At 41.9% G+C, this 16,075-nt stretch overlaps 1 protein-coding gene across 2 annotated transcripts in view; it reads right to left on the reverse strand.

Annotated features, from left to right (window-relative positions):
* Positions 1 to 16,075, reverse strand: part of DRD3 (dopamine receptor D3) — a 41,398-nt gene that overhangs the window by 915 nt on the left and 24,408 nt on the right. Inside the window, exons 4-7 of one of the 2 annotated variants that reach the window (XM_012810044.1) lie at positions 11,574 to 11,716; positions 5,705 to 5,901; positions 1,194 to 1,329; positions 1,047 to 1,094 (exon numbers count right to left, since the gene is read on the reverse strand). In XM_012810044.1, the coding sequence (XP_012665498.1) occupies positions 1,047 to 1,094; positions 1,194 to 1,329; positions 5,705 to 5,901; positions 11,574 to 11,716 (524 nt within the window). Of the gene's footprint in view, positions 1 to 1,046; positions 1,330 to 5,704; positions 5,902 to 11,573; positions 11,717 to 16,075 lie in introns of both variants that reach the window. The other variant, XM_003797706.1, reaches the window with a different exon arrangement.

The following is a 16,075-nucleotide window of genomic DNA, read 5'->3' on the forward strand; positions in this document are numbered from 1 at the left end:
AAAAAAAAAAAAGATTATATCTAGGAGTTTTAGGAAAACATCTAACACAGTAGAATCTCTGCAATTTGACCACTTGAGGGACTCTAACAAACTTGTCAACATATGGAGATGGTCAACCTAAGGAACTAGTACTGATATTCCAGTCTATGAATATTAGGTCAACTTAAGGAGATGATCAGTGTAGGGAGGTGGTCAACAATGGAAGTTCTACTGTATGTGAGAAAGTTGAGATTTGTTAGTGACATCAAATAGAATGAATTTCCTTCATTCATTATGTGGTACCTGTAATTTATAAATTTTTAATTTCTTTATTTAAATAACTTTTATTAAAATTAACTACTGTAAAAATTATCCATGATTGTATACATTGCAGAAAACTTGGCAAATACAGAAAAGTAGAAAGAATGAAAACAACCACCTAACACTTAAAGACATCAGTTTTGACATCTTGGTGAACTTTTTACTCTGTACTTAAACTAATCTAGATGTTATAGGCATGGACCATATCACAGTAATATTTCATGTTCCTGTTTTTTTTTTATTTACTATTTTAAAATAAGTAAGCATTTATTAAATATCTAATATGTGCCAGACACTTTCATTGAATCATTATGTTACTTATTATTTGATTCATGCATTATAATTCCATATGATAGCAAAACATAGCTTAATTAGGTGGTTTATGCAGCTTTATAAATTTTAATCTAGGTCTTCTGAATTTCTATCAGAGTTAATAATCATACACAAAACTAAAAAAATTTTTACTTTTTTTTTGAGACAGAGTCTCCTTCTGTCGCCCTGGGGAGAGTGCCATGACATCATAGATCACAGCAACTGTAAACTCTTGGGGTCAAGTGGTCCCCTTGCCTTGGCCTCCTAAGTAGTAAAAATATTTTTATAAAAATATTTATGCATAGAGTTAATATTTATACAAAAATGTTTACTATTAATATTGTAGTGATTGGATTTCCAATTCCTGTTAAAATGTGGCTCCACCTAACGTAACCCAACCCAACTTAATTCAACCCATGCCAACCCAAACTCACCAAGCACAATGACTACCATCTGGGTTGCCTTCTTCTCCCGAAGTGGCACTCCTCGAGGTTGCAGGGGCCCCAACTTCAGGGACGTTGATAACCTGCCATTGCTGAGCTTTCGGACCTCTAAGCTGAGCTTGGGTGCTATGGTGGGGCTTAGGGAATTCCGACTCCTCTCCTCCCTTTTCAGTTCTCCTTCTCTTTCCTGGAAGCCTGGTCCATCCAAGGCAGCATCTTGGCAGATACTATAGTAGCGCTTTAGCTCCATGTGTGGCCGGCCAGGAGAGAGGGGCTGCAGATGTGACAAGAGAGGATTCTGACATTTCTGGGGATATTGCTTATCTTCTGAATGTTCCTGAATGGGAAAGAGAATGCAGAGGAGAAGGAGGAAACCATGAGTGTGTGAACCCTACAGAAGGAGCATCTGAGAGCACAGTGGGACCATGAAACTTGAAGGAAATGAAATCTGCTTCTGATTTTACAACTAAAAAGTACCTAGCACATACAGAGCTTTAAATACTACTACAGTCCCTTGAGGAGAGTAGCATAGGATTGTTGCTTTGCTTTTTTGAGTTAGAATGAGCTGGTGATACTGAAGAACAGGGTAGGTGACACCCCAGGGACATAAGCAGCAAAATCTGGAGTGTGGGAAACTCTAAAAGAAAAACGACTCAATTTTTTTCAACAAATTAATTGTAACAACAAAAGCACTTACCCGTTGCAAAGTATAGTCTTCATTTGAATTTTGATTCAAACAAACCAACTGTGAAAAATTTTATAGGACAATGGGGAAAACACAAACATTGGATATTTAATGATATTAGAGGACTATTATTAATTTTGTTAGTGTGATGTGGTATTATGCATATGTGTTTTATCCTTTGGAGACCTTACAGAAATATTTTCAGTTGCAATGATATGTATTTGGGATTTGCTTCATAACACGCTAGTAGTGGGTGTGCGAACATAGGCGGGAGTGTACGGAAATCAGACTGGCCACGAGTTGATGATCACTGGAGTTGGCTGGAAGAGACGAGGGGTTTGTTCTATTTGTCTTTCTACTTTTTATTTTTGAAAATTTCCATAGTAGAGTCCTTTTGTAAAAAAGGATTTTAACTCTGCTTTTCTGCTTAGTAAATGTATCCTTTAGTAAGTTAATTTACTATCTCTGAGCTTCATTTGAAAAACAGAAAAGAAAAAGGAAAAAAAAAACGGTTTGAGATGAGCAGCACCTCAGAGTAGAAAACTTGAAGATGGGTGTATTTTTTCCGGTATTTTGGGTGGGGGGAACATGTGTATCCAATATCTGAACTTCATTCCATGTTTGAGGAATCAGACCCTTGTGTTAATCCTGCCTAGGAGATGGGACTTGACTCCCCCAACTCTGATCACTGATGCCATAAAAGCCAGCTGTTCATGTTCCGCTCCCACCTCAATAGAGCTACAGTTCTGGCACATGAACCAAGCTCAGACAATTACTGATTCACACCTCAGACTGACCCTGAACTAGTGAAGAAGGGAGACTTTAGAATTCATCTAGCATTGGTGCCAGCCAATGTCCAGTGTCCTAAGCCCTGTTAGCTGTTTTTCAGCCTTCTCATTGAATCCATGAGATACTTGACAGGTCTCCAGAAAGTTTCTTTTATCCACAAGTTAGTCAATATCAGCAACTAAGACCCTTCATGTCTCTCTCCTTAGATCAAGGAATCACAAGTCTCCCAAGGGCACAGTGGTGGCATACTGTGCACACTCAGAAGGATTGTTGAATGAATGGATGTATTCGAGGGGTCTTCAAGATGACTTAATGTTTTTAAATCACATTTCATAGAGGTATTCTTAGGAATTCTAGGGGTATATATATTTGTTCTTTTTTAAAAAGTATTTTTTATTGATACACAATAACTGTACATATGGGGTACTTGTGATATTTTGATACATGTATCAGGATAATTGGGTTATCTGTCTCATCAAGTATTTATCATGTCTTTGTGTTTGGAGCATTTCAAATATTCTCTTCTAGCTATTTTGAAATATATAATAAATTGTTAATTATAGTCATCCTACTGTGTTATTGTTTGTACCCATTCACCAAACTCTCTTCATCCCCCTACCCTCCCAGCCCCTGGTAACTATCATTCTACTCTTTACTTCCACAAGATCAACTCTTTAGCTCTCACAGATGAGTGAGAACATATGTTTGGATACTTGTCTTTCCATGCCTGGCTTATTTTCTTTAACATAATGGCCTTCAGTTAAGAAAATATCTTTAAAAAATTGTTAGTTTTAGTTTTGATGGGATTTTATAATAATTAATATAAGCGTATTCTCTTTTATCTGAATGATAACCAAAATTATGTTTATGATTAAGTGGGCAGCTATTGGTCTTCTGAAAGTGATGATATTTAACTTTTAATGCCTTATTTCTAAAACTAGGGGACTGGAGGCAAATTCTCAAAGGTTCCTATAAAATCTCAGATTTGAGAACACTGATCTAGTATACCCTGTTTCCATTGTACAGATGTGGAAAGTCAGTCTTATAGGAGGAAAGTGATTTTTCTGAGGGTGTATATTGGTGAGAAGTATTTTTCAACTCTCTTTGAAAACCCTTATCACTACCTCCATGACTGCATGAGGGAACACTGGACTCCTCTGGGTTTGGCTAGCTGAGCTCTCTACTCCCACATGGCAGCCCAGAACCTGATTCTCCACAATCCTGGCAATGCCAGCCTCATGGCTCACCAATCTCTCTTTTCTTCCCTTGGGCCTTGGATGCCCCTCAGACCTTGGATCTTCCATAGGCAGCTTTAAGTTGCTTATCTATCTTTTATCATTTACAGCAAGGGTCTCTAACTGTTACATCAGGCCTGTGTAAAAGTGATTGGTTCACTGTACCGAGATGGAATGAAGCTCAAGCCTATATATCATTATTGGCTTTTGAAGTTTTATTCCTAACGTGGAGTTCAGAGTGAGGACTACTGGCCTATACTTAACAGCACCAGGCTCCATCATGCACTCTGCTAGCTGGAGGAGGCAGGGTTGATTTGGATTGGTCATAGAAGGCTCACAGTGACCATGACATTGTCTTTGTTTTCCCCACATTCATTGGTTAATAGGGCACTTGCAAGTCTTCTTTCTCTGCTGTTATTTGCTCTGCCCTTGTGTGTTTCATTGACATCTTGATCCCTCCAGTACAGGTGGCTCTGAATGGCATCTTCACACCATATCCAAGAATCATCAGTGCCAGTCATTGAGATCTCGCCCAACAGTCATATGCCTTCTCAACATCACTTGATGGATTCTATGCTGCAGCTTAAATAAGGCAGAATCTCAGATCCCATCATGTATTATACATACATGTGCAAGAATAGGGCTAGATTCTGTTTGGGGGTGGGACTGACATCGAGACAAGCCAACATTGTGAAAAAAGGGCTCTTATTCTTTTCCTGTGAGCAGAGACATTGTCCACTTACCATTTTTCCTGTGGCATCTGATGGAAATCTGGTCCTTATTGAAAACTGCCGCATGGGCTGCAGCCGCAGACAGGAAGACTAGAGTAGGTTGAAGGAGAAACAGTCAGTTATGGATTAAGCTTGACACTGCTGACCCATGTCATATGTGGCCGTGGAGCATGGCAATGCTTTGAGTGCAACGTGTTCATGTCCCTAGCCTTGGGTTCTGACCTCTTATCTAATGGGGCCAATAGTCTTGTTCTACCTAAGCCTTGGGGCTTCAGCTTTGAGAGTCTGACCTTTATTCAGGACATCATGACTGATGTTGGCTATACCTTCAAGACCAGACTCACTTCTTACTCTGTAAAGCCCTTTCCTGAGCATGTTGTTTTTTTCTCTTCTTATGACTTCCACAACACTTCATTTTGGGGTGCTTAGTTGTCTTTACCTCACATTTGGCAAACATTCCATTCAGTTCTGGGCTGTTCATTAACTTTAGGTACTATATTTGCTCATCTAGAGTCTGAGCTCCATGAAAGCAGAGGCTGTATAACATTCCCAGTGTCCCTTCCCTGGCAGAGTGCGAGTAATCACTACTATTCATCCATTTGTGCTTCAAATATGTCATGGGCAAACTATTATGTGCCAGGCACTGGGGTAAACAGAACTGAAAACCAAAGCAACTGGAAGATCATTGCAGAAGGAACAACCTTCCCCTTCAGAAGCTAGAAAGATCTGATAAAATGATTATCCAGCATCCCATCCCAAAGCTGGTCAGTGCCTCGGCATGGGGAGATCTAGTGAGGACAAACGGTTTTGGTGGACCATGATGATTCTTGGAATGAGTGATTTGAACAGAAAGTCAGTTCTGTGAACCAGAAGTGCAAGGTACAACTGCCACATACAATCTCAGACCCTGTGGGACATATGAACTGCTGGCCATCTGGGGGAAATGAAAGACTGTGAGGGAAAGAATGACATGCCTAGAAACTGTCCTATCATATTGACAAGTAAGGGGAGCTCTAGGGACGGCTATCAGTGCACTCTCGAGGTTGAATTTCCTACCTCAAAACATAGCTAATAACCTCCAGCAGGTTAGGAGGTAGGTGTCAAGTCTGTGTCTCCATGTGGCAGAGTGGGAACACAGCATGGATGGACACAAGGCTGGGAGGTCAGGGGTTGGTGTTGTCCTCCCACTGCCTGCTCTGGGGGCCTTACTTGTTGAGGGAAGCTGGGCCTGACACTGATGCACTGACTGTTCTGCCGAGTAAGGATCCGTTTCTGTCTCCTTTGTCTCAACACCACGTAGATCCTGGCATAGACAAGGACAGTGACTCCGAAGGGCAGATAGAAGGACACCACTGAAGAGTAGATGACAAAATCAGGGTTGGAGATGGAGCAGATGCTGGGGTCCCCTGTGGGTAAGAGAGGGGGAGAAGGTGAAGCCGTTTGCCAGGTATTAGAGCTCTGCAGGGAGCATGAAACCTGGCCCCGTATCACCTGTGTGTGGGGTCTCCACCTCCTGATGGAGATGGGGGTGCAATGCCAGCTATGCTGTCAGCTTCTTATGGTGAGGGGTCCAATTCATCTTGGTGTTTCTCACAGTTCACTTAAAAAGAACGTTTACCAATGATTGTATGCCAGTCACTTCTCTGCACTGGGGCCGCAAAGAGGAACAAGACAGCATGTCTAGTTGCGAAGGTTTGGAGTACGGATAGATGACAATCCCTTCCATATGATGAGGTAAGTGTCACTCAGTGGAATGCAGCATAAAAGCTGCAGGAGTGTCACAGAGCAAAGGGCAAAGGCTCTTGGGGTGGGAGGTGGAGGGGAGGAAGCCTTCAGAAAAGGCCCTGCAGGTGTGGAGGCATTAAAGAATTATTTGAATACAGGCTTCTTTGGCTTCATTGCATTCCAACAATCCTTTCACTGAGAATTCTAGATCTCTAGTTTGAATGTGGGATGCAGGGCAGGTGATGGCTGAACACAGGGCAGGCATTTGATTTTTCAGGGAATCTCCAGAATCATCCAGGGGTAGGGTGGGAAAAGCCTGGTGAGAATATAGTTGTTATGGAGAATATGAATTCAGTACTGCCCTTCTCTGCTTTATGTCCTGAAATGCTGCTGCCACTCCTCCTTCAGAGGTCTCTATAGCTTTGCCTTCTTCATTACCAGAGGTTGAGATCCCTCCAATGCCCAGATAGGGCCTGAAACTTGCCCCTTGAAAGAAAAAAGGGAAGCTAAGCAGTATCTGCCAGGTGATACACCAAAGGCTTGGTACACATGATCTTATCTGATCATTATGGCAACATCACGTGAGAGAGATGTCATTACTGTCTCTGTTCTCAGATGAGCAGACTAAAGCTCAGAGAGGAAGAGCAGGTGGCCCATGGCTGCACAGCCTGAAAGGTACATTTCTCCCGCTAGTCTCACCCCCAAACCAATGTTCTTTCTGTAATTTTGACTTTCCAACTCCCTCTACTACCGTGACATGGCACATTTGTGCTTTGTCCAGCGTTGTCAGCAACTACTGTTGGCTCAGCTGGCCAGTCTTCATAATCCCCAACCCCAAATCTGGCCTTAGAAAATAAAGCCTCAGGTGTGAGCTCATGGGGAGAGGGCAATGGCTACCTGAGCCCCTCATTCTGCCTCTTGCTCTTCTGAGATTGGTAGAGGCCACGCAAGCGTAGGTGTGAGACCCAGCTCTGCTGTTTCTTAACTATGTGATCTTGGGCACACTACTTAACTATGCCAAGCCTCAGCTTCATTACCTGTAAATAAAAGGATAGAAATATTGTCTTGATAGTGGCTGTGAGAATTAAAGAAAATAAATGGTGGCCATTGTTATTTATTATTTACCTCCCTGATTTTTTTAAACTGAAGAGGGAAGATATCATTTGGAATGGAAATTTGGAGAGAGACTTATAATGAAAAATATTTGTGGGGAAAGGAAGGGACCAACAGTTAAGAACTAAAAGGGAAAGAAAGAGTGTGCTCAGGGGTCAATGAGGCAAATTAATGATAACAATGCCACCAGAACCTTTATAGGCCACTCCCCCAAATCCTCTGGTTCTCTGGGGAAGGGTTAAAATTCATTATCTTGCCAGGGCCTGTATCAGCATCCTTTAGGGAATGGATTATCCCCAGCCCCTCCCCTGAAATAAGCTCTCCTGTTACTGAGCATGAGGCTTTTTTTGCAGGCTCTCCTCGGAACTTGAGGCCCCTAGTGATGTGAATAGCGTGGCCAAAGCAGGTTTACTTGCAAGATTGATGAATTTCAAACTCATCGAAAGATGTAATCTCAACTTGATTCCAAAGGCAGGAGATGCTGATGGATTCAATTTTAGAATGACCCGAATATTCTTTTCACTTTGTAATTCTATTATTCATTTAGCTTTTTGAGTAACCAAGCTCCTCCAGGCTCCAGTGCTCTGAAAGCCATGTGAGGTGTTCTATTGCTAAAATCAAACAAATAGCACTCTTCAATTTCCTTTTATCAAAGGAAAAATCAAGCCAGCTGGTAAGATTTTCATAACTTTCAGTTTTTCTTCCCTTGAAGGTGTCTTAAACCTTTGTCACTAGCTTATTCATTCATTGCTTATTCATTCTAGAATTTTTTATAACACAATAGCCATCTGATTTAACAGAAATTTAAATACTGGTTATTTTTCTTATTTGTGAAATCAAAGACTGGGCTACTTATTGGGGGCATTTTTAGGGTTTCCCCTGGCCCCAGAACTCAATGCTTTGTCGTCATTAAGAGCCATTGATGATGTGACATTTGGCTAGATCACTGGGCCTCTGCTGGGAATAGGGGGCAACCATAGTCCGCCAGGACTCCCAGCCTAGGGACTCTCTAACCCAAGATCCTCCTTTTTCTCAGAGAATAGGCTCAACTTCCCAAGTTGGAAGACATTGAACTTCTCTCTATCTTACCTTCTCTAACAATTCACAATTGCATGTGGCAGCCCAGGCATTAAAAGAAGTACTGGGCCAGAAAGTTCTTCTGTGTTGTGCTCCTTAGTGGAAGTTCAGCTGCTTCCAGTAGTATCAGGTGTTACTGGCAGTATCCTGCCCCTTCCCCTGGACTTCCAACAGAAGACATGACTGAGAGAAGTCACTTTTACTGGGTTTTTGAATTAATTTAGGCAATTCCTTAAAGATGGAAGAGTTGTTGGAGGAACCCATGTCTACGAAGATAATGAAGGTCTACTGTGAAGGTCAGACTGAGGCAGAGGAGGACAGCTGGGCTTCCCTCTCTTGAGTTCCGTTCACTAATTCTCTGAAATATTTGGAAGAGGAGACTGGTCTCCTGAACGAGCATTGGTAGAACTACCACTGTTCAGATCTTTCTTAGAGCAAATATATTGTCCAAGTCTGCGGTATAGAAAATCTTTCTAATAAATAATAACACCAGAAAATATCTACTGGGCTCTAACAATGGAATCTGACACTTTGACACAATGTATGAGGGTTTACTACTGTGCTATTTGAGGGTTTACTACTGTGCTATTAATAAACTTAAAGGTAAAAGAGAGATGAGAGAGAAGTGAAAACTCACATGCTAAGTCACAGACTATTTTTTAACCTTCTTGATGCTGTGTTTGAAAAGTCTTTTGGAAAGATTTTCCTGAGCTTTGTTTCTGGAACAATAATGATCTCATTGGTGGCAAGTTTTTGGTCATCTCTCTTCTTTGCGTTAGATGTTGATATTAACTGGGAGCTCTGTCTAGTGTCATATTTTGAGAATGTTTCAACTGTTTCCAAGACATGTGTGTCTGTGAGAGTAAGACCACCCCTACCAAGAATGAGTAAGAGAAGCCATACTCAGCCCAGCAAGCACTGAACATGGGAATTTGCTGCTGGCTGGAACATAAGCAGTGCCTTGGTCTAGTAGTTGCAGTGAGTTTTCCCATATGCAAATTCCAACAAAGAATGTATTTTCATATAGAAACAAAGTTACATCAGATGACTTAGTTATTAGGCTAACAGGTAAAGCACATTTAACACTCTGTAGCCATGGTGGGAGGTGGTGCTTTGTGATGTGCAAAGTGTGTATGTGCATGTGTGACAAGTTCATAAAGTATCATTCACTTAAAGTAACAAAGTAATGAGTGATAAGGAGTAATGCAAAGATGATAACAACATCATATTTTAGGAATATCCTGAGCTAGCCAGGTAAATCTTTATGGATGATTTAGCTGGTTAACCTTTAATGTGGTGGAGAAACAAGTCTGACCTTGTTTCATAGTATGTGCTTGGCATGTTTACCTCTGTTATCCCAATTTAATCCTCGTGTAATTGCAAAAAGTCTCTATGAAGGAGGTAGAGTGGAGTTATATCATATGTAGGGTTAGATTCTGAAGTCATTGAATAAAGTGAATATTATATAGACCCCAAATTTGCTTTGAAATTCTCCTGAATTACATATAAAGATATACATAGTCTTATTATTATAAGGCTGAAGAGTGACGTACAAGTAATACCATATATTATAGAGTTCATAGGGAATATGTAATTTTAGAGATAAAGTTTGTGGGCTTATTTGTAGGGGGTCTTATATAAAACAAATGTTGAAAACTTTTTAACTATATAGTCTGATGCTACATATTTGAATTTGCTCAAGTTTATGCTCCACTGTATTATTATCCCAAATTTACCAAAAAGAAAACCAAACTCAGAAAAGTTAAGTAAGCTATTGAAGAAGACACAGCTGTTAAGTAGCAGAACTGGAGTTTGAATTCATGTTTCTCTGACTCCAGAGCCTTTTTCTGACTTCCCCAGTATTTTCTGACTTCTAAATCATTGTTCCACAAATGACATTTTGGAAATTATTTATAAGTTAGGATTTTCCTGCATTTACCTGTAATATGCATATACATAAGCACATGGCTATATGACTAGTACACATATACCAGAAATTCACAAACCTAGAACATATGAATTGAATGAACTGGCTTGGTGCCTGAGCTCAGTGGTTAGGGCTCCAGCCACATACACTGAGGCTGGTTTGTTCAAATCCAGACCGGGCCTGCCAGACAATGACAACTACAACAAAAAAATGGCAGGGTATTGTGGTGGGCGCCTGTGGTTCCACCTACTTGGGAGGCTGAGGCTGGAGAATTGCTTAAGCCCAAGAGTTTGAGGTGGTTGTGAGCTGTGATGCCACAGTACTCTACTGAGGGTGACAAAGTAAGACTCTGTCTCAAAAAAAAAAAAAAAAAAAGAATTAAATGAACCAATCCGAATGAACAAAAGAAGAAATCTGGATGAATACTAGAACACTAGTCAATCAGTTTTCTCTTAGCAAGCACTCAGCGTGTATTGCCGATACCCATCATGTTACTATGCATGTTAATAGCTTTCACTGGACACATAAAGTTCCTGAGGCTGAAAGATGGACATGGTACAGGCACAGAAGGTACTGGCCTATATGAGGTATAAATTTGGGTTGGTGTCATTTACTTAACATTCCCAGCGTCTCAGATGTATGCATTGTCCGTCCATCTATCCATCCATCCATCCACCCATCGTCCATCTCTCCAGTAGAAGATGTATCATGTGGCACGCAGCACAGTCAGTGTTTTGTATATTCAAAATAAAAAATACACACTTTCATAATTTGAGAATCTATACTTGTTCCCAAATGTTAGAAATTGTTCTTATTGAATAAAAAGTCAGAAGTATATATCCTACTATAGAACTTTTAAGATATGCATTATAGGTCTGTTACAAATTGCTATCTTTTCATTAGCAAACCTCACCTGAATTATTAATATATGAGCTTGGTTTTTTAAACTGGTACATTTCTTCAAATAAGTACAATGACATTTGTTTCAAAAGGGAAATCAGCCAGATTTTTCATGACTTAGGACAGAACTTTACCCCTGTATCAATAATTGATGAGGTTTTGCTTTATATTTTATTTATAACCAAGAATGGCCAAAGCCTTGGAGTCTATGGCATTCTCATTTGGTTACAAAGTACACTGACCGAGAGTCAGAAATTTCAGGGTTCAGCACCACTTGTAGCCCCTCAGGTGTCTCGTGAATCACGTGGATGCTAGAAGTGAAGCCATCATTGTTACCTGTGGTGTTGAGGCCAAAGAGGAGAGGGCAGGACACAGCAAAGGCCAGCACCCAGACAGCTGTGATCATGAGGGCCACACGCCGGCAGGAGCTCCGCCCTGTGCCATGCTGGTAGTGAACAGGCATGACCACTGCAGTGTACCTGTGGAAGGAAGGGGAAGGAGGATGGCATGATGAGATGGGCATGGGGAAATGTGTTTAAAATACACATTGAAAGAAGTTGCTAAGAGAAATAATCACACATGTGGCTGGAGAAGAATACAGTAGAACCTCTATGGTGGATCACCTCCCTACACTGGCCTCCTTGAGTTGAACTAATTTTCATAGACCGGACATGCACCACACATACATATCAGTATGGGTGCCTAGTTCCTTCTGGTGACTACTTCCTTATGTTAACCAGTTTGTTAAAGTCCCTTGGGTGGTCAACTTACAGAGGTTCCACTGTAATTGAGTTGCAGAAAGTTAAGAAAGAAAAGGGTGTTTGAGGGAAAATAGCAGAAAAGTTTAGAAAAGACGATGAACTCATTGAGGAACATGAACAGAGAAAGAGAAGAATGAAAAAGTTAATACAGCAAGATTGGGTTGCCAGGGAATTCTTCCCCAGTTCGGCTTGATCGCCTGGCCCGGCAGTCTTGCAGTCATACCTCTCCATTCACAAGACTCTGGGTGCTGGTTTGTGGACCTTGACTTTCTCCTGCAGTTTTTCTGATAATGGTAGAACTGTGCCCAAAGTGGACGTTTTCCTCCCTGCTTGTATCCTTATATACATTCTAACCCTCATAGCAACAGCTCCTGCAAGTGGTAGAGGCTTCAGAAATAGGGATGAGTAATGTCCAATGGAGGCTTTTTAAAATCCAGTTTTTATGCTTTTACATGGTCAAAGCCAAGTGCCTCACTCTTGTTGAATGTTGTTATTATTTTCTGTGGGAACTCATACACATTTCCACCTCCTGTGAGACTTACCTGGACAATTGTTCCACAGTCATCTCGAACTCAAGATGTCCAAAACAGATCTTCCCACACCAATTGTTCTACTTGGTTCCACTTTCTGCCTTTCTTCAAGACATCCTGACCCAGTACTCAGACTTTTTGGCTCACTGGACCCTTCCATACCAGTTGTTCACTCATTCATTTAACTTTTCATTCAATATTTATTGAGTCTCTCTGTTTCTCTCTCTCTCTCTGTATAGACATGTGCATAACGGGCATCATCTCTGTCCTCATTGAGCTTAGAGTTGAGAGAGTTGGATGAATAATAAAAAATAAAAAACAAATATGTTAGCATAAAATGAAGAGTGCCCAGGAAGAAAGAACCTGGCTGAGGCCTTAGAGGATAAAGGAAGAGGTAAAAAGAGAGCAAAGCAACACGGAGTGTGCAGGGAGCTGAGGGTATCAGAGGGGGCCAACCATGAGGAACATTCCAGGCAGAAATGGCAGGTCCTGGAAATGTACCCACTATCCAGTGGTTCTCACCCTTCCTAATGCCTCCTAATGCTGATTAAACTATCCTTTAATATAGTTCCTTATGTTGTGGTGACCCCCAACCATACAATTATTTTTGTTGCTACTTCATAACTGTAATTTTGCTACTGTTATGAATCATAATGTAAATATCTGATATGCAGGATGTATTTTCATTGTTACAAAGGGGTTTCCACCCACAGGTAGAGAACCGCTGCTATGCCATCTTGTGCATGTACCCACCTGTGCCTTTCCTGTGACCTGGTTTCTATGATGGCTGCAGCCTCCTGGCTGGTCTCTAGCCTCTGGGTTCCAAAAATAAATTTTATCATATTTCCCCACCTCCCCAGCTGAAAGTTGTCTCAGATAGGCAGAATTCTAAGATTTCTGCCTTTAACTACAAGGAACTGAACGCTAACAACAGCCTGAGTTTGGAAGAGGACCTCGGGCTCTGGGTGAGAACACAGTATAGCCTACACCTTGATTCTAATCTTGTGAGACCGTGAGCAGAGAATCTACCTTCACTGCACATAGAGTTCTGACTTCCGGAAACTGTGAGATAAAAAATGAAGTGTAGTTCAAGCTTCTGAATGTGCAGTAACTAGGCCAAACTTAATTTTCCTTACTAACCTGACCTACCATTGGTCCCTGACATTTGCTCATAATTTCAGCCAAAATGGCCTGGTGATGGGCACTCGTCAAGATTCAGAGACTGGTGTCTTTGTTCAATCTGTTATTCCTTCCCCATCCCTGGGTAACTCAATCCCACCCTCTCTAACCCCAGATTAAGTCTCCAGCAACCTTCTCAGTCCTTTCTGTACCTCTGATTCTGAATGCAAAACATTTCTGCGAGGATCAATGACAGTGCCCTCCTGCACACCCACAGCTGTCTTGCCTCATTACTGAAATTGCCTCATGGCTGGAGAGAGATGCCCCCATATGATTGGCTCAAATCATCTCATAGCCATGGTATCGAGCTCCATACACAGGATACATAGTAACAAGCTGTTGACAATTGCCTTATGGGTCATGAAGGCCTCCTTCCCCATAAGAAGAGAGTTTTCATAGCAGACAGGCTCAGGGGATCTAAGGTACATGGCCCGATCTACTTATGGCTCAACATGTATTGTCTTCTCAGTTCCAGTGAACCTAAAGCCAGATTAGAGCAGGCACCTCCTTCACTTTTCTTATGCATCTTGAGGGTTGGGGCTGAGGAGAGAAAGGACAGATGCAGGGCTAGAGGGTGTGGGACACAGCTCCCTGATGTTCTTCCTGTGTGTGCCCAGCTCCTCTATGCCAGCCCTGCCGGGATCTGCCTCTCATGCTTCTGGTTTTAGAGTGTTAACATCTGTATTCCCAAAAGAGCAGCTTTGGGAATCCTGAGATAACAATGAACTCTGTAGGACTTTGCCTTGACACCATGATGCTACTAAAGGTAGCTTCTTTTTCAAGAGAGAGAAGTAGAAGTCCTTCTTTAATAATGTTGGATAACGCAAAGGGAGGCTATGACAGCCCAACCCCATTCTCCCATCTGAGGCACATACATTACGAGCCCTTCATGAATCCCAGGAGCTTGGTGAGGAGCACTTGGTGTTCCTCCAGGCCTCTCACACTCCTCAGGACTCTTCTGGGCTTTGGACAAATATACCTGCCTAAAGAGCTTCACTGTTAGTGGTGACCCTGAGGCACCTTGGACGAGAGACTGATCTCTGAGTCCTGCTGCTGCCACGGTTAGTTGAGGGCAAGAGAAGAAAAGCTGCGGCCCACTTCCCCTTGCCCAGACCTGCAGCTGGGACTCGATCTTCCATTTATGTAACATCCTTTGATGTAAAAGAACCTGACTGTCTTGTGCATTCACTGATGTGCTAGTAAATGGCTAACGAGTGTCCCTCCAGGTGAAAAAAAGCCATAATTTGTAACATTCGCCAATTTCTGTGGTGTAATTACTCCGCTGATGCCCATTTTAAGCTACTACCAAAGCTTTAATAACTGGCTCAAAAAATTCCTAAAATTTTGCCAATCAGATCTCACTAGACCCATTAGAAGCTGGCTTTAGTACCCCACTGAGAGTTGCATACTTTCCCAAATATGCTTTAATGTTCAGCAACTCCTTGGAGGCTCCATTAATTCAATGAGTTTGTGAATGCAGGGAACCCTGGCTCCATTTCATCAAGGAAGAATCAGAGACACAGGGAGGTTATGACAGATTGTGGCATGAGCTGGGTCACCCATCTCTGAGGTCATTGGCTCTCCTGAGTGCCCCTCTCCTTCTTAAGGGCATGGACAAGTCTCTGAGGCCTTGCTGGTGACAAAGGCTTCCTCAATAAAGTTGGCTCAGTAAGGGCGGTTTGTATGTGGAGAGTACTGTGGGTGCCCAGAACTGAGTTTTCCCAGTTAGCTTGATTCTGTTAATTGGGAGGGATGTGTGTATACGATTCAGTTTTTCGGTGGCACGCAGCTCATGCCTGTAATCCTAGCACTCTGGGAGGCTGAAGCAGGTGGATTGCCTGAGCTCAGGAGTTCAAGACCAGCCTGAGCAAGAGAGACCCTTCTCTACCAGAAATAGAAAAACAAGCAGGACACAGTGGCCAGCTACTTGGGAGGCTGAGGCAGGAGGATTTCTCAAGCCCAGTGGTTTGAGGTTGCTGTGCGTTATGATGCCATGGCACTCTACCTAGGGCGACAGAGTGAAGATTTGTCTCAAAGAAAAAATCCAGCTTTTCGTGCCTCGTTCCTGGAGACTTTGATTAAGTACTTTTGAGGTGGAACCAGAAATAGGCATTTTTAACAAGTAAGTGCATAGTATGATTCAACAGGTTTGAGAAAGTCTGCATTAGGGTAAATTTATGTGACAAAGATTTTTGTTAACCTGGGTAAGAAGTGAGAGTCAAGATCACAATTTATCACTGTTATATGATTTTTTTTCTTATTCTTTTAAAACACGCTTTAACTGTTAAAATAAAAAAAATGCCCCCTGCTTGCCTTAGGTGACTGAGACATCGAGGCTGTTCCAGAATCAGCCATCGGAGGGCACCAT

This window comes from Otolemur garnettii, unplaced genomic scaffold (genome assembly GCF_000181295.1).
Source record: "Otolemur garnettii isolate 467f Iridium unplaced genomic scaffold, OtoGar3 scaffold00122, whole genome shotgun sequence".
NCBI classification, from domain to species: domain Eukaryota; kingdom Metazoa; phylum Chordata; class Mammalia; order Primates; family Galagidae; genus Otolemur; species Otolemur garnettii.